We start from the raw sequence: 18723 nt of genomic DNA on the forward strand, positions 1-18723 counted from the left end.
TACCAAGATAGATAATCTCTGTTCAAGGTGGAAAAATTTTGTTTCATCATATTTTATGTCTCATCATATTTAAGAGGTGATGCATTCATTTCATTTTACTTTGAGATATTCATTCTGTCAATTAGGATTAGGTTCAGCCACAAGAGTAAATTAACAGAGGCCCTTATTTCTTTCACATATAAGTCCACAGCTGGGCAGTCTGCGGGCATTTTAGCAGATCAGCTCCATGAAATATACAGAGACTCAAGACTCCTCTATTCCTAAGAATGTACCCTGTACCACCCTACTATGCCCACCCACACACATACACTCCCCCAAAACTGTTTGGGGAATCCAAGGAATCTGCATTTTAACAGGTATCCCAGGTAATCCAAATGCAGGTAGTTTATAACCCACCTGAGACATCCTGATGTAGAAGACTGAGGAAAAAGATGATAAAATGACTCCTAAAACCTTGGTAATGAGAGAAATGAAATTACTTCTAAGAATCAAACTGTGAAATCAATAAATAGTTCCTAAGAGCAGAGATGTGTAAAGTCACCTTAAAGAAAGCCAAACCACCCACATTTGACAAAACCTCAACTTTTAGATATTTTCTTATCTAAAGAAATGGTCGGAGAGAAGGTGGATGATGCAGAGTGAGCCCATAAACAATATGGAAGCAACTAAAAGATAGTCTCAGAGGTCTTCTCAAGACATGACGCCTACATCTTATTGCACACCTTTTCAGAACTCCTCCAACCATTCTCTTATGAAAAGTTTGGATTTACTTTTATTGTTACCTTTTAAAATGTTTCACATGAAACTTTATAATTTTAAATTAATTTTGTGCCATTAATAGTATCCCCTGTCAGATTATGTCTTGGAAACATAGGTAATATTAGGCTGTGGCTACTCATACCAAAGGCTGTATATCAGATAATGTTCAACTAGGGAGCTGGGCAAAAATGCAAGATAAATTTTGGCTTCCACATTCTCATCTTCATTTCATTCTAAAGGGAAATAGGAAACAAAAGAGAAAAGAAAACCCTAGAACAATGTGTCATAAAGCCAGATTTTAAAAAAGGGTTAACACTATTTTGTAACATCTATCACTGTACTTCTTTTCCATAACACAAATGCAAAACTGAGTTGATTGTTCCTGTTCACCAAGAGCTTTTTGAAAATTCCTAGAAGAATTTTAGGTCCTGTTCAGAAAATGTATGTATCTCCAACGAAATAATCCTAAATTCAATAGGTAAGGTAAACTCTGCACGCCATTATACTACTCCACCCTAAAAGATTTTCTCTTACCTCTCCTTTTTACTAAAGCCTATCCTTTCAAATTGCTGTTTAATTTCCAAATTAATTCTTCCACAGCTTCAAATCACTCAGGTAACCTCTCAGTCTCTGAACTAAGGGACTCCCACCACCAAATAGTTTCCGACTGGAGATGGAACTTTTATTAAAAGTACGAAGTATGAGGTCAGCCAACAGGACCTGAGATTTGGGGCAAGTTCTTCAACGCTGGGAAACTTAGCTTTTTCATTTGAAAAATGACGTTTGATGCAGATTTCTAAAATTCCCTCAAATGTATAATGGTGATTTAAACATAACCAGAATTCTTGTTTGATATGGCAGTAGATTTTAAGGGAAGCAAATTGGCAAGTTTTGCATCACCTGTCCCAAGCCCCTTTATTGTGTGCACTTACGAAAACTACTTAAGCTCCATTTTACTACCGAATTAACCGGTGGGGAGGTGGAACGGGGGGCGGGGATGTTAACCTACATTTTATCACTGGGGAGAATGGAACTGTGGCCCCTGCTAAAATCTACGAAGGGGACAGCACTGCAACATACACCCAGGAAGCTTTCTAGAAGCAAAACCAAGGGATCTGTCAGGTGAAAAGTACGCCCCAGGTTTGTTTCACATGCTAACCACTGCCTGAGATCCTCTAAGGCCAGGCAGAAAAGGCTTGTCTGTTCGTTTTTTCTTTGCAAATTTCAAATTCCTTTAACCCAAAGGCTGGGCTCCAAACCATGCTGTGGGGGACTAAACCGCCTCACCCGTTCTGAATGTGGAAACATGACTCCGCCTCGCCAAAGACCGCAAGAGGGAGAAGCAGCTACGAAGCCAGGTGAGGCCGGGCGCCTGTCTCGCCGGCCCCGCCGGGGAGTAGACCTGTCAGCGCAAGCCTCACGGCCCCGCGCGAAAGCCTTGAGAGTCCACAGCCCACGCCGACGGCGGCGGGGTCAGGGCGGCGCGTCACGTGACCCAACGGCGCAGCCAATCAGCGCAGCGCTCTGAGGTATTCAAATCGATGGCGGGGCCGACGGTTGTGCGGGGTTGTGCTGCTGCCGGCGTCTCGGGGGCTGAGTGTCGCCTTCCGCCGCCATGCCGGGCACCGGGCGCTGACAGACCTTCGGGCCCGGTGGGCGGAATGGAGAATCAGGGAGTGCCTCCCGGGCCTTATCGGGCCACCAGGCTGGTAAGACCGCGCGTGAACGAGACTGGCCAGCCGGGGTGATGGCCTCTTTTACGTTAAAACGTTTGTAGTTTTCCCTCGGGCGGAGGGATAGGTCCCAGAACCTCTTGGGTGGCTGAAGAGAATGAGGGGAGTTCACGGGTATCGCGGACCCTTGCAGGACACGCCTGTCCCCCTCCTTTGCTCCGGGCTCCCCGGGTGGGCGCATCGGACTCAGCTTCTTAAGCGACTCCTGTTCTTGGTGCTGTCGGCGTCCCCTGGAATATTCTGAGTTTAGTCGCTTCCCACGCCTGATTTTCTACCCGCATAAGGATTCGAGAAGAGTTTTGAGTTCCAGTGCTTTGTAGGGTCAGACTGGAGGCAAGCCCGATTGTTTGTGACAGCTTCGTTTTGCCGGTCCTGTAGAATTTAATGCAGGATGTACCGACTGAATGCCACTCAGTAACAGCTATTTCATAACTAAGAATATTTTAAGTACCCATCGGGAACCACTGTTGGTAGTCACTGGATTTGTACTTGCATAGAGTGTCTTGTGTATTTGGATCATCAATCCAAGAGGATACTGTGCCACTGGTTTTGTGACATTAGGAGAGTCACTTCTGTGAGCGTCAGTTTCCACCTTGGTAAACTAGAGCTAATGATACATGCCCAGGCTAAGAGATGTCCCAGAGTAGACATACTGTATGTGAAAGTGTGCTGTGATCTGTAGAATAACAAACAACTTATTCTCTGGATAAATTGCAGCTCAGTATAAGTTTCTTGAATAATATATGAAATGTGGAAGTGTGGAAAGAAAAGAATACAGTTATTGTGTTTTCAGCCCTTAAATTCTGCGTTGTGATGTTGGGACCACATAAGTTAGGTAAGTGGTAGCATAGCGAGTAGTAGCATAGTTGGGGTTACAAATCAGATTTCTTAACCTCTAATGTAGGATTTTTTAATTAAAAAGTTATATGTTTATTCTATACCACTCCTCTTAGACCTGCCACGAACCCAAAAGTTTGGGTAATTTGAAAACAGTTTTGGAAAGTGTGAGTATCTTTTGAAAATGTAGATATATCACAGCATCATTAAACAAACAGTAGACTTAAAACTTAATTTACCACATCTGTTCTATGTTAATTATTGGGATCTTCACTAGTAAATATACTAAAGGTATATTAATACTTTAATACTTTAATACTAAAGGTATTTCACCAGTAAAACTATTGCCTGCCAAGAGTTTTGTTTGGCCTGCATAGTTAGTTATGAGTGCAGGTTCTAGAGTCAATCCAATGCCTGGGTTTTAGCTGTGTGACCTTGGTCAAATTATTAAATATCTCTGTGCTTCATATTCCTTATCTGAAAATAGGATAGTAATGGTACCTATTCATAGAATTGTGAGAATTAAAGTGAAATAATGAGTGTAATGCATAGTGTATGACACAAATGCTACTATCATATTATTAATATTAGTTGAGGTTAAAGAAACAGGAAGAAACAGGAATAAATGCTTTTTCTGTTGAGGACTAAAGGCGGGTTCATTGTAGTTCTCCATTATTCCTAGGTTTCCTAAATAAGCCAACCAGCCAGTGAAGTGCTTTTAGTCAAAAACTATTACATAAAAATATTATTACAACACTAGAATTAATAAAAAGAAATCAGTATGAGATGTAAAAATTTCTATAGCACAAATAAGACAAGTGATTTCTTCATGAATTTTAATGATTTAACAAGATGCGAATGAGAGAATTTTCTTTGTCTAATTAAAAAAATTTTTTTTTCTTTCCATTTGCAGTGGAATGAAGTTACCACATCTTTTCGAGCGGGAATGCCTCTAAGGAAACACAGGCAACACTTTAAAAAATATGGCAATTGTTTTACAGCAGGAGAAGCGGTAGACTGGCTTTATGACCTATTAAGAAATAATAACAATTTTGGTCCTGAAGTTACAAGGCAACAGACTATCCAGCTATTGAGAAAATTTCTTAAGAACCATGTCATTGAAGATATCAAAGGCAAATGGGGATCAGAAAATCTTGATGACAACAGTCAGCTATTCAGGTACTAAACAAAGAAATAACTGCAAAACTGAATTACTTAACAATGAAGTTTCACTCCACTTCTAATATACTTTTACTAAAACAGCAGCCTCTTCAAGGGAAGTAATATCTTCTGTAGAAAACTTACTGCTCTTAGTCCAATTAAAACCATTTAAAAGTTAAAGTTAGTTAAAGGTTATTGCTGCACAATTCAAACTTATAATAAAATAAGGAGTTGGGAGGAAAGAATGAGATAGTGTCACTTTTACATATTCTGAAAGCTCTATAACATGTCAAGGACAGAACATTATCATCCTTTAGTTTCATAGATTTAAGAATTACAAGACAAGTTCTCACAGGTCCTTACCTTCGAGTGACGTGTAGTCTATATAATCTAAGAACACGTGATGAAATAAATAATAGCAAACTTTATATAATAACTAACAAAAGAAATATACCACAGGTTGAAGAGAATATTTATTAAGAATTTACCATGTACCAGAAGCCCTACTTTATGAGTTACATGTTTTCTTTATTTAATCCCTAGAATAGCTCAGCAAAGAAGGTATTAACTCCTTCTTACAGGTGAAGAGCCTGAGACCATGCTTCAACAAATTTTATTCCCTCAGTCTGAAATATGTTCATGTACACATTCATCAGACTAGTAAACACGTTTCTTCTCATGTCAGCTGTATTGTAGCCTCTGTGGGGCCTGTCTGACTCCCTCGGGCCAGCATAATTGATTTTTCTCTCTTGCACATGGAGTTCTTGATTATATATCCCTTAAATTAGGTCTTTGGATTCTAATACCCATGTTTTTTTACTCTACAAAATTAGTGCTTTTCAAATGAAATGTTGTAGAAATTGATTCTTGCCTATGTGTCAAAGATGACATATCATACAAGTAAACTGCAATAACAAGCATATGAATATCTTGTATAACACCCTACAAATCTTTCCTCTCTCCACTACTCGTCAGTCACCTTTTGAGTTCCTTTGCTGCTGCTCATCCTTTAGCTTTTACTGTCCTCAAGGTCCTAGGCTTGTCTACCCTTCACCTCTCTCCCTGGGCAATCTCATACCATGTCTCCACTTACTTTTCTTATGACTTTCAAACCTCCAACCCAAATACCTCTCCTGAGCTTTAGGACCACTTTTGCCTATTAAACAGGCACTACAAACATAGTATATGGAAAATCACTACCATCTCTTAACCTAAATTCTGACCTCTTATATCCATATCTGAATGAATGGCACAGTCTTCCCTGTAGTTGCCTTCATTCTTTCCCTTCTCCCCTTTACATATGATGTAATTATCAAACCATGTCTATCGTGCTGCCTCAGTATTCTCTGATCTGTCTACTTCTCTTCATGAATGTTCTTTTCGTTAGACTACTATTCTCTCTTACCTGGAATTCTGCATAACTCTTCAACTAGTCTGTCTACCTCTAGTGCTTTTATAGTGGTAACAAAACTATGACATAGTTAAAAAAAGTATAACAAAAATGTGTAAGACCTTACTGGAGAAAATTATCAAATTGTACTTAAAGTAATAAGTGGAGAAGGATATTCTGTTCATGAGTGAGAAGACTTAGTGTCATAAATAAGTCACTTCTTCCCAAATTGATGTATAAATTCAGTGCATTTTCATTCAAAACCCCTACATAATTTTTTGTAGGATTTAACAAGCAGATTTTAGAGTTCATTTGATAATGTAAAGGTCCAAGTCAATTTTGAGGAACAATGAGGGGAGAATTGCCTTACCTGATTATCTGGGCTTAATTAAATTTAAATTAAGACCATTAAGTGCTGAGAATATAAACCCTTACATATAAAGAAACTTGGTGTGAGTTATACATGAATTAAATACCTAAATATGAAAATAAAAATCTTATGAAAGAATATAAGAAACTATTTTTAGGACAGAGGAAAAAGAAAAAAACTTCTGAGGTGACTAAAAACTTATGTATAAACTTGATGTATGTTAAAAGATACCATAGATATTGTTTATGTATATTTATTTAAAGTATGAAAACATGAACAAGAAGGAAATACACTAACTATAGGTTAATGATTTCCCTCAGGAAGAGAGAAATAGAATTAGCAAAGAATTTCTTTCACTTAAAAAAAAGATAATGGGGCTTCCCTGGTGGTGCAGTGGTTAAGAATCCACCTGCCAGTGCAGGGGACACGGGTTCAATCCCTGGTCCAGGAAGTTCCCACATGCCACGGAGCAACTAAGCCCGTGCACCACAACTACTGAGCCTGCGCTCTAGAGCCCGCGAGCCACAACTACTGAGCCCACACGCCGCAACTACTAAAGCCCACGTGCCTAGAGCCTGTGCTCTACAACAAGAGAAGCCACTGCAATGAGAAGCCTGCGCACTGCAACAAAGAGTAGCCCCCGCTCGCCACAACTAGAGAAAGCCCATGCGCAGCAACGAAGACCCAACGTAGCCATAAGTAAATAAATAAATAAAGTAAATTTGAAAAATAATAAATTAAAAAAAATTTTTTAATTTAAAGAAAGATAATGAAGTCTTGATAAAATGTTAATAGTTGCATTGGTTGGTGGTTACCTATGTGGATGTTGTTTTATATTCTGTACTTTTTTGTATCTTTGAAATATTTTATATTAAATTGAAGGGAGGAAAAGCATTATAATCAAAAGGAGCAAGAGTTCTGGAAACTGAACAATTACAAAGGGTAGAAAATATATACAAATTAGATAACTAATGAGAGAAATTTAGAAAATGTAATATTCTAGAACCATTTATTATGTAAGTGATACCTCTCCAAAAGAATTGATCCTAATAATAACCCTGATTTATACAGGAATAAAGTTAAAATACATACAGTTTACTAAAGAAAGCAGGAAACTATTAAAATTTTTTAAAAGGTTTAATGGGAAAATTAATTTATGTAGAAGATTCATTCCTTGATAATGTAAATAAATCCAGTTTTTTGAGTTATTTTTAAGATAAATGGGCACAAAAAGTTTGTTTACGATCTCACATTATTTAATAGCATATTATTCTTAAACCAGATTTCCTGCAAATTCTCCACTTAAAACTCTTCCACGAAGGCATCCAGAATTGAGAAAAAACAGAATAGAGAACTTTTCCAAAGATAAAGATAGTATTTTTAAATTACGAAACTTATCTCGGAGAACTCCTAAAAAGCATGGATTACATTTCTCTCAGGTAAAATAGCCTTTTTACTAGTTACTAGTTTAAATATAATTACTGCGTGCTTAATAATAGAATCATTAAAAGTGAATGATTAAGATTTGAAGCCAATACTTGGAATCTCTTAACTATATTATATTCTAAAAATGTATGTGTAAATTTGTTTGGAACTCACAGAAACGGTAATAAAAATGGTAGTGAGACATACTTGAAATAGTATTTGTATAATTTAAGCATGTTTTGTTTTAAATTAATTTGAGGGTAGTGGAGGCAGCTGCAAAACCAAAAGCTCTATTACCATATATTGCATTATTTCTTCAAGTGACACCTTACAGCTGCACAATGGGCTGATACTAATAGAATTACTAAATATTAGAAGTGGTGTCAGTTCATTATCTCCAAAATGTGAGCATCCCATATTAAACCAAAGTAATTCTTTTTTCAGGAAAATGCAGAGAAAATGAACTGTGAAATAATCAATGAAGATCAAGAAAACTCAGTTGATAATAGAGAAATAAGCCAGAAAGATGTTGAAGAAGTTTGGAGATATGTTATTCTGATCTAGTAAGCTATAACTAAGCTATAACCAAGTTCCTGAGGTGTTTAGAATGTTAATTTGATATTTTCATCAAGATATGCAATTGAGGAAGAACAGATTAATTCACAAAGCTTAGAATTTAACCTGTATGTTTCTTAATAAATATTCTTGCGATAATTCTGGTACAATAGAAGTAGAATGTTTTCAATATGATTTGCTTTTTCTTTGACTCAAAGTTGTAGCTCTAGTTTGGGGTCTATATTGGAATCCTGCAAAGGTTATTAAGATACTTTAAAGTAGATACTAATATAAATCTTAGAGGTTGATTTAAGAAAAATATTCCAAAAGCTTTGTTTGTTTTCCATTCAAACTCTTTCATATTTATGTTCTAGTCCACTTATTTTATGGAGGAAAAAAAGTTTGTATTCTTTCTCCTATTTAGCCTGCAAACAATTTTAGGTGTATCATCCCTAGAAGAAGTCATAAATCCCAAACAAGTAATTCCTCAGTATATAATGTACAACATGACCAATACAAGTAAGCATGGAGTAGTTATACTGCAAGACAAATCAGGTTGGTATCAATAAAAGAAGTTGGAATCATTTTAAACATGCTAACAAAGCTTGCAGCTATGGTGGGGATAAAGAGAGACCAAAATGTAGAAAGTAGAATACTTCAGTTGAGAGAACATCAGGGAGACTACTGTTTTATCAGAGGCGCTTTAGTAATCATAGTGGACTAATTTTTAAATAAATATTATTCACACTTATTTTAGCTCTTAAGGTGGATTCCTGAATGATTTTTTTTTTAATGACAGGGTTAAGCATCCAAAAGATATGCAAATATGATTAAAACTATTGATTAATCACATTTTATTGAGGACCAACAATGTGCCAGGCACTGTGCTAAAGATTAGTGATGAACAAGAGAGAAACGGTCCATGCCTTCCTGGAGCTTACATGAGAAGTTATATACAAATTTAAAGGGGTCAAGACATACATGCAAAACCAAAGTAACACACTATAAAATAAGTCAAAACTCTCAAGAACAGTATTCTAAAGAACACTGGCTTTGTATTATATATATGTTTATATAATGTACTGATTTCAGATATAAGATCGGAAAATTGGGGAAATAATTTAAGCCAGAGGTATTGGAAAGCTTATAGGAAATGTATTAATAAATTTACTGAAAATGTTGGCTCATTTTTTTATAATCAATTGCTGTCTGTAGAATTAATTGACATGCATTACTTTGAGTTTCTTTTTGTGGGCAAGAACTTTGAGGGTTTAATTGTAGGAGCAAAAAAGTAAATGTTAAAACTTAAGAACTATGTTGTGCATGCCTGTAGCTTGGGACCAGTCGTATCTTTCATTACCTAAAATAACTTGATTATATGCTCTCCATCTAAGCTTTCTATTCTTTATAACTATTAACTTTTCAAGTCAAATGTCTGTGTGGTTTTTGTGTTTGTGTCAAAAAACTGCTACACTTATGTGTCATGTTTCACATAGTGGCAATTGAAAGATTTTAAGCAAGCCTCACTGTGAAAGTACCTTAATATTCAAATATAGCTTGTTTCAATCATAGGTCTCACTCAAATCAGTAATATTCAAATAGTATAGCTAACTTTTTAAACTTGTATTGTAAAATACTGTCTTGGCCCTATGTCTTATTAAATATGTAATCATTTTTAATCCTGCTGGTACACATACATACATATATATATATATATATATACACATACATATGTATAATTATATAATAAGTGTGAAGTTTTAAATATACTATCATCATAATTGTATGATTGAACACTATTAATTTTTTGTGTAGATGACCTTCCTCACTGGGTATTATCTGCCATGAAGTGCCTAGCAAATTGTAAGTTAAACAAACTGTGTGTGTGTGTGTATTATATTGATAATATTTAATAAGAACCAAGGAATTATTTTTAATAATTTATAAAGTCCTGATAAAATTAAATTATATTATTTCTGTTGATGTTTAAATGAAGATCTAGTAGAACTGATTACATTTCTTTGCATGTGGAGTGTGTTATAGAGCCCTTAACTTTTTCTATGCAGATAGTGATTTTATAATCCAAGCCCGTCATTTATGACTCAGTTCTCATAAATCATAAAATCATAGGCTAGAGGATCTCAGAGGATTTTTAGGTATAATTTACATCAATTGCCTTAGTGAGTCCAGAGAGTTCAAATAGCAACTTCTAAGTAAAGCAGCTTGTAAGTTGAAAGTTTCAATCAGAAATGAAGTCTTATAAAACCCACTTCAGTCCCCTTGCCGTTGTACACGGCTTCAACATTTGGTGTTTCATGACATGCTTCTACTCCATAGGGTATATTAATGGGACTTTTATGTTTATGAAAAAAAATGGTCTGTCACTAATCAGATCATTTTTTAGCATTTCATTCTTCAAGCTTTTTCCATAGTGATCAGTGATAAGTGATTTTTATAATTTAAGACCCTAGTTCAAGTACAAAACCCTAACTGCTCTCGAAAATCAATTTTTAAAATGTGCAGAGGTGTATGCTTCTAAATCATCAAAAGTTAAATTATATTTTAATAATTTTGCTACAAAAGTATTTTTCTAGTTTTTATAAAATTAGTATTTTATTAATGTTCAAGATAAGTATATATTCCCTTGTTGTCCACTGGGTGTCAATATGACAAAATAACAGGATAAATAGCAATAAAGTAAATAATATTAGTTATAGAAAAAATTTATCAAATCAAGGTAAAGATCTTGATCAGAAGCTAAAGATTTTTGAGATTCTCTTTCTACCTTCTCGCTACCTAACTGTCCTTCTCTCTCCTACCTTGGCTTATGATTAGCAACTCAGATAGCATACTTCCAGGGATTTCTCTGATGCCCCATCTTTAGGGATTTGTTTCTTTTTCTTCTCAGTCCACGTTATACATAAATGATACCAAGATATAGCTTACTAAATTCCAGTTTAACAACAATATGTCTAGCCAGAGGCAATATTAAGACTTTTACTTAACTTGTTTGTTATTTAATCCCCCACCGTAATCCTGTGACATACAGGAATCAAAGATCAGTATACTATTCGTAATTTTTTTTCTAGAAGAGAAAACTAAGGCTTAGAAAGTCTTTTTTTCTGATACATAAGGAGCTATGTATTCAGACCTAGGTTCTCTAACTGTAAATTCTGTATTTTTAATTCCAGTAAAGTATTTTCTATCTTAGAAAACTTTTAATGATTATCAAATTTTTTATTCTACATATTAAGAATATTTCTTATATCCTCCTCAGAAAAATTGTCTATTTATTTTGTTCCACATAAAATCCTTATTAGCCTTTAAGCTATTAAGTGTGTGTATGTGTGTTAACTTGAAAGATAAGATAGTAACTCTCAAATCTGAGTGCATATCACAGTCACTAGAGAAACTCAGCAAATATTCAGATTCAGTCGATTCAGTATGTCAGGAATTTTTTTTTTTTTTTTTTTTTAAATCGCGTCTCAGAAGATTCTTATAGCAAGATGCCCAGCTCAGTGTTAGGAAACTACTTAATTAGTGAACCAGAAGCAAACATTTCTAGATCAGTAATTCCTAGCTCCACAGGAATTCTGATAGATTCTGGACTATCTAGAGATAGTCTAGAATATCTATCTAGATAATAGATTATCTAGATAATCTATCAAGAGGAGATTATACTTTTAATAGGTGCACTGGATGATTCTGCTATGTAGTCCATGGACCACACTTTAAATGCTATTAAACCTCAAGATCCTGTGACTTGCTCTCACTTTATACTGCTCTAAGTTCTAATTTTAGCTTTGCCACCAAACCTCTTTTACCTTGAGCAAGTTGCTCTGAGCTTCAGTTTCCTCACCTGTAACATAAGATCAGAATTTATTTCTGAGGAAAATACTAATGAGTAGACATGATTATTTCAATAATGTTAAGCTAATGGAACAGTGATGTAAAGATATTATTTAAACTCATTCAGGGTATGCTTCACGTCAGGCAAAATTTAGTCACAAAAATGTAAATTTACAGAAGTTAATTTGAAAGAATTATTTGCATAATCCAAATAATCTTTGCTTTATAAAATGAATTGTGACAAAATCCCATTAAAATAAACTGTCCTGATGCTTTTAAAATATATTTCAAATTTTGCTTTATATACAATTTTTCAGTCATATAAATATTAAAATTAAACAAAATGCTAATAGTTGCAGTGATTTCTAATGAAAAGATAGTGAGAAGGAATGAGATATGCGCAACCCTTTAAATTTTTAAATTGTGACAGAATTTGTTAAACATAACTCCTTCATGAAATAAGTATATGTTTTATGCTTTTTATAAGTATCTTTAAAAATTGTATTTAAAATAAAATATATTTCACCTTTTTTTTAATTTTTTGCCTCTACTTAGGGCCAAGAAGTAATGATATGAATAATCCAACTTATGTTGGATTTGAACGAGATGTATTCAGAACAATTGCAGATTATTTTCTAGATCTCCCTGAACCTCTACTTACCTTTGAATATTATGAATTATTTGTGAACATTTTGGGTATGTATAGATTTTTATTTATTATTTAAATTTATTTTATTAGTTTCCAAGTCACCCATAATTTAAAAGATCTAAAAGTATAGGTAAATATGAAGGTGGCAGGCTATAACTTATTTTAAACTTCAGGAATACTCTGGTTGTTGTTATGTTGTTTTCCAGAATTCAAATACACCATTCCAACACCAATTCTCCACACCAATAGGGTGTCTTACAATTCAGTTCATTTCTGACACTAACTACCCAGAGTTAACCCGGACCCCAAAAGGTTGAGGACAAAGTCTTTCAGCTCTGATACTAACTACCCAGTGCTAGCTCAGACCCCAGAGATCAAGGGCTTAGTTCCACAACGCTGCCCTCACTTCATGCACCAGCTGCAAATGAGGTCCTCAGGTTTACTGACATTTCTGCCTGGCTAACTACCAAGTTAGGGGTTCCCACAACCCCCTGAAGTTTAATAATTCACTGTAACAGCTCACAGAACTCTGGAAAGTGCTTTATTTAATGATTACCAGTTTATTATAAAGGATACAAGTCAGGAACAGCCAAATGGAAGAGATATATAGGGCAAGGAATGGGGGTAAGGGTTGTGCAGAGCCTCTATGTTCTCTCCAGGAATGTCATCCCCCCAAGCGTGTCCATGTATTCACCAACCGGTAAGCTCCCATAGCCGTGTTGTTTCAGAGTTTTAACTCAGGTTTCATTACATAGGCATGGTTGATTAAATCACTGCTCATTGTTGACTAAGTCTGACCTCCACCAACCACCACTACCCCACCACCCCCTCCAGGGAGGTCTGAGGTAAGGCTAAAAGTTCCAACCTTCCCCAAGAAGGGCTAGGCCTACGTCACCTCATTAGCATAAACTGAGGCTAGCTCTAATAGGCTCATTGTGAATAACAAAAGACTCCTGTCACTCTGGAAATTCCCTGGGTTTTAGGAGCTCTATACCAGGTAACAGAAACAAAAACTATATATACGTTTTATTAAACTACAGTTGTCTTAGAATTAAGAACTTTCTAATACTTGTAGACTGAAAGTAGATATTTTTTCATGTATTTGACTGAATCCATTTAATTAGATTGTTGAAATAAATTTTAAAGTTATTTTCATCACAAGTTGGAAAACCTCGAGTCTTGCACTTTGTAACTGAATGTTGCATGTGTCCTATTTAAGTGGCTTCTGAATTAAGCAACTGCTATTTGTACTATACTAACAATATGTACTATAGTGATGCTTTGTTTTTTTAACGTTACTCTTGTTTTTGTTTTATTTTTGTCCACTGTCATACAGTTGCATCTTAATTTTTGTTTCATTTCCTGGTAGTTGTTTGTGGCTACGTCACAGTTTCAGATAGACCCAGTGGGATACATAAAATCCAAGATGATCCACAGTCTTCAAAAATCCTTCACTTAAACAGTCTGAATTCCTTCAAATCAACTGAGTGTCTTCTTCTCAGTCTGCTTCATAAAGACAAAAACAAAGAAGAATCAGATACTACTGAGAGACTGCAGATAAGTGATCAAGGATTTCAAGAAAACTATGCTAAGAAAATGCAGCTAGTTAATTTAAAAAACAGAAGAGCCAGTGTTAATGACATAATGGGAGGAAGTTGTCATAATTTAATAGGCTTAAGTAGTATGCATGTTCTATCCTCTAGCATCAAACCAAGGTGCTATTCATTAGAAGGAATTGTAGATTTACCAGGGAGTTCAAGTAAAGAGGTCTCCAGTGTCTTCCATCAATCTGTTCTGAACATAAAAGGACAAAATAATAAACAATTTTTAGAGTCTGAGACCAAACAGGAATCCCTAATGAATCTTCATTCAGAGGAAAGTATTCAAAAGCCACTCTGTGTTGGTTTTAAAAGAACCTCTACTTTGACCGTTCAAGACCAAGAGGAGTTATGTAATGGAAAGTGCAAGTCAAAACAGCTTTGTAGATCTCAGAGTTTACTTTTAAGAAGTAGTACAAGAAGGAATAGTTATATTAATATGCCAGTGGCTGAAATTATCATGAAACCAAATCTTGGACAAGGCAGCACAAGTGTGCAAACAGCTATGGAAGGTGAACTCGGAGAGTCTAGTACCACAGTCAATAAAAGACTCTGCAAAAGTACAATAGAACTTTCAGAAAACTCTTTACCTCCAGCTTCCTCTATGTTGACTGGCACACAAAGTAAGGTTGATGCTTTCAACGCATGTAATATTAACTTTTAGTGTTTACTAACCCTGTTTCACTTACCTGGCTTTTCTTCTCTGAAATTGCTTTATTTTTTCCCTCCAGAAGGAAAGTTTCATATTGTAAAAGACTTGTCATGGCATAACCAAGATTTATTCTACTTACCTAAAGCACTCCTTTTCTTTCTTTTAAATTGCACTTATTCTGAGTCACTTTATTTGTAATAAGTGAAGGATTTTCAATCCTTCATAATCCAGTGGGTTATGAAGAAAATAATGAGTATCTTACCATGCTTTTGAAGAATGTGGAAATTTCTGGGAATAGTCAAAAGAAATGAAATATTAAAATATTATTTTGCCTTCTTTATATAACTATATGCTGGTAGTATGAAAGCAGCTAGTGTCATTGATGATTTTTTTCTGGGGGGTAATTTGCCTTCTAGGTTTGCTACAACCTCATTTAGAGAGGGTTGCCATCGATGCACTACAGTTGTGTTGTTTGTTACTTCCCCCACCAAATCGTAGACGGCTTCAACTTTTAATGCGCATGATTTCGCGAATGAGTCAAAATGTTGATATGCCCCAACTTCATGATGCAATGGGTACAAGATCACTGGTAAGTTGATTTCTTAAAGAAAGAATAAGTCCAGTTCATAAACTGCGCCCCACCCCCGCGGAAAAAAAAAAGAAAGAAAGAAGACCAAACCATCTAAGCATACTACTCAAGTGATGTCATGGTCTTGAAATCCTAGATTCTTGAGTTAAAAAGGCTCTTGAAAGTCTAACCTTTCCTACCACCAGAATACTGGTGCATTAATCCTTTGTGCCCAGTCTTTTATACTTTCACATCTTGATCTTTACCTCAGGACTTTGCCTCGTCACTCACGCTATATCACTTCATAGTGGTTAACTGTCAGACCATATTATATTGCCTTGTGCCAATTCTGTTTGGTGGGAAAGGAAGAGGAGATGTAGGCACTGTTGAAAGCCGAAGGGCACTATAACCCTGTGAAATAAAGAATTAATGGGAAATTCATGTGTAGTAAGTCAAAGTGTTTCAGATATTGTAGTAGTGGGAAAGTTGTATTTGATGTGTTATGTGAATTAGGATAGCTTGTCATTGTGGGCAGGAAGTTGGTAGAGGTACTGTGAAGCAGTCTTAGGCTCAATATGAAGATGAGGGAAGAGGCATTTATATGCAGATATTGACTGGAAATGAACTCTTGAAATAGTATCTCTAATACCTCTTCCCCTCCCTCTCTTTATCTCTCTCTCTCCCTCTCTGTCTTTCTATAAAGAGCTGCCACTTCCTCAGAGCGCAGTTTCAATTTACAAAATGTTCTTTTAGCAAGGAATCTGTAGCTAAGCTCCGTTCTTCCACTTATTAAGGACAGTTTTTTAACAGAACGACATACCTAATATAAAGAGGAAGAATTATTCTTAAGTAATTGTGGCACCATTAAAAAGCATAGGGAAGTTTGTAGGAAAAGATATTTAAAGAGATATGAGTAGGAAGGAGGTAATTTTGATTTTACACTTTTTGAGATTGAGGTTATAGAACATCCAAGTGAAATTTATCCTACAGACAGAATGTTGGAAACATGAACCTGGTGAAGAAATATTAGGGCAGAAAGTATATTTTTTGGAAAAGTGGTAGTTGAGGCTATGAGAGTAAATGAGTTCTACAAAGCTGAGGAAAAAAAGAATAAAAGCTGAGGACTGAGCATTGGAAGAAGATAGGAAAACCTGCCAGCATGTAGGAATAAGACCAAAAATATTTCAATTCAATAAATGCGCTCACCATCTATTATGTGCAAAATACTTAAAATACAATTCTGATATTCAAATTATTTTAGAATGAGGTGTGTGAGTGTTTATGTGTGCGTGTGTGTGTCTTATATTTGGTGGGTTATATGGATATGAATGAGAGTAAATTAGTTTTGAAACACAAAATTTACCCCAGGATTTGAAGATTGTCGTGATGGAATTGAAAAATACAGTGTATTAATTGTTTTTAAAGACTAATAGAATAGCATTAAAAACTGTTTTCCAGTTTCAAAAGATAAATGGTGCCAGCCTTGTAACCACTTGTGTTTATATGTTATATATTCTCCTAGTCTGTGCTTTTATGGGATTAATTTAATAAGTCACTGTTCTCTAACAGTCTTTAAGCACCATATTTATATGGTATTAATGGAACCTATGGTGTTTAGTGATAAAATTGTGACAAAATTGAAGAAAAAGCTAAGCCTTCTGTAATCATTTGGAATTTATATTAAGGAAATACTTAACAAGTACTATTTAAAAATTGGCATTTTATTCTTTCTAATGTAATAAGTTATTGTCCTCATTTTTTAAGCTGAAGTCTGCTTATCAGTTTATCTCAATCCTTTAGCATAATACTACCTAGAAATTACTGATATTCTAATTTATATAAAACCTTAAGTTTTTAAATTCACATCTTTTAATGTTTCTAGATGATACATACTTTTTCTCGGTGTGTGTTACGCTGTGCTGAAGAAGTAGATCTTGATGAGCTTCTTGCTGCACGATTAGTTTCTTTCTTGATGGATCATCAACAGGAAATTCTTCAAGTACCCTCTTACCTACAGACTGCAGTGGAGAAACATCTTGACTACTTAAGAAAGGGCCATGTATGTATTCTAAGTCTTAAAATTCTCTGTATTAGTCAGTTGCAAGTGGCAAACTCATCTCAAACTAGCCTAATCAGAAAGGGAGACTTCATCAGCTCACATAAAGAACCTCCAAAAGTCTGGAATGTAGACAGAATATGGAGATTCAAATAGCAATAAGACTGTTTCCATCCCTTCATCCCGTATTTCCATTTTGGTCCTATATGTGAAAAATGGCTCCTTCACATGATTGGATATGGCTGATTGAAGCTCTTGAGTCATAGACTTACATTTGCAATCCAAAGGGAAAAAAAGCCATTCCTCACCTCCAATTTGAAAAGTTATTGGTATGGACTCAGAGTGGCCAAATCTAGATTAAATGCACATTCTTTAGGTAGTTGAGGGTGAGTGGGTTGAAGAGAGGGCCCATTCTCTGAGTGGCTCTACATAGATTAGAGAAGAATCTGTTCTTCACAAAAGGTAAGGATAGTTGGAGTAGAATGGGAAGGAACTTTTAGAAGGAGAGAAGGAATCTAAGCACCAAAAACAACAGATGTCTGCTATATTCAGTCCTTGGCTGCCCAACGCGTATATTCATGTTTCTTCCTATACATACTATTCTAATATTGCCATGACTTACTGTAATTATAACTGTCCCCTACAATTCTTTCTCTTGTCTGCAGATTTTTTTTTAATTTATTTTTTTATACAGCAGATCCTTATTAGTGATCAATTTTATACACATCAGTGTATACATGTCAATCCCAATCGCCCAATTCATCACACCACCACCACCACCCCCCCACTGCTTTCCCCCCTTGGTGTCCAGACGTTTGTTCTCTACATCTATGTCTCAATTTCTGCCCTGCAAACCAGTTCATCTGTACCATTTTTCTAGGTTCCACATATATGCGCTAACATATGATATTTGTTTTTCTGACTTACTTCACTCTGTATAACAGTCTCTACATCCATCCACGTCTCTACAAATAACCCAATTTCATTCCTTTTTATGGCTGAGTAATGTTCCATTGTATATATATATACCACATCTTCTTTATCCATTCATCTGTTGATGGGCATTTATGTTGCTTCCGTGACCTGGCTATTGTAAATAGTGCTGCAATGAACATTGGGGT

The 18723-nt window shown here is 35.5% G+C and overlaps 1 protein-coding gene and 1 long non-coding RNA gene across 10 annotated transcripts in view; one reads left to right on the top strand and one right to left on the bottom strand.

The window, feature by feature from the left end:
- The window catches only part of LOC309641507, a 145522-nt gene extending 143342 nt beyond the window's left edge, over nucleotides 1-2180 (bottom strand). The window contains exon 1 of the long non-coding RNA XR_014252647.1: nucleotides 2047-2180. This is a non-coding gene — a long non-coding RNA (uncharacterized lncRNA). The remainder of the gene's footprint in view (nucleotides 1-2046) is intronic.
- Nucleotides 2177-18723, top strand: part of DEPDC1 (DEP domain containing 1) — a 59705-nt gene continuing 43158 nt past the window's right edge. For 8 of the 9 annotated variants that reach the window (XR_014252259.1, XR_014252260.1, XR_014252261.1 and 5 more), the window contains exons 1-10: nucleotides 2177-2468; nucleotides 4243-4508; nucleotides 7533-7689; nucleotides 8120-8238; nucleotides 8655-8785; nucleotides 10046-10093; nucleotides 12635-12775; nucleotides 14098-14949; nucleotides 15395-15567; nucleotides 17429-17605. Coding sequence is in view for 4 of the 9 variants with exons in the window: in XM_082419213.1 (XP_082275339.1) it covers nucleotides 2301-2468; nucleotides 4243-4508; nucleotides 7533-7689; nucleotides 8120-8238; nucleotides 8655-8785; nucleotides 10046-10093; nucleotides 12635-12775; nucleotides 14098-14949; nucleotides 15395-15567; nucleotides 17429-17605 (2232 nt within the window). In the remaining 5 variants the exon portion in view is untranslated. The remainder of the gene's footprint in view (nucleotides 2469-4242; nucleotides 4509-7532; nucleotides 7690-8119; nucleotides 8239-8654; nucleotides 8786-10045; nucleotides 10094-12634; nucleotides 12776-14097; nucleotides 14950-15394; nucleotides 15568-17428; nucleotides 17606-18723) is intronic. The other variant, XM_082419215.1, reaches the window with a different exon arrangement.

The sequence above is a fragment of the Balaenoptera physalus genome (assembly GCF_965194825.1).
Source record: "Balaenoptera physalus genome assembly, chromosome: 1".
NCBI classification, from domain to species: domain Eukaryota; kingdom Metazoa; phylum Chordata; class Mammalia; order Artiodactyla; family Balaenopteridae; genus Balaenoptera; species Balaenoptera physalus.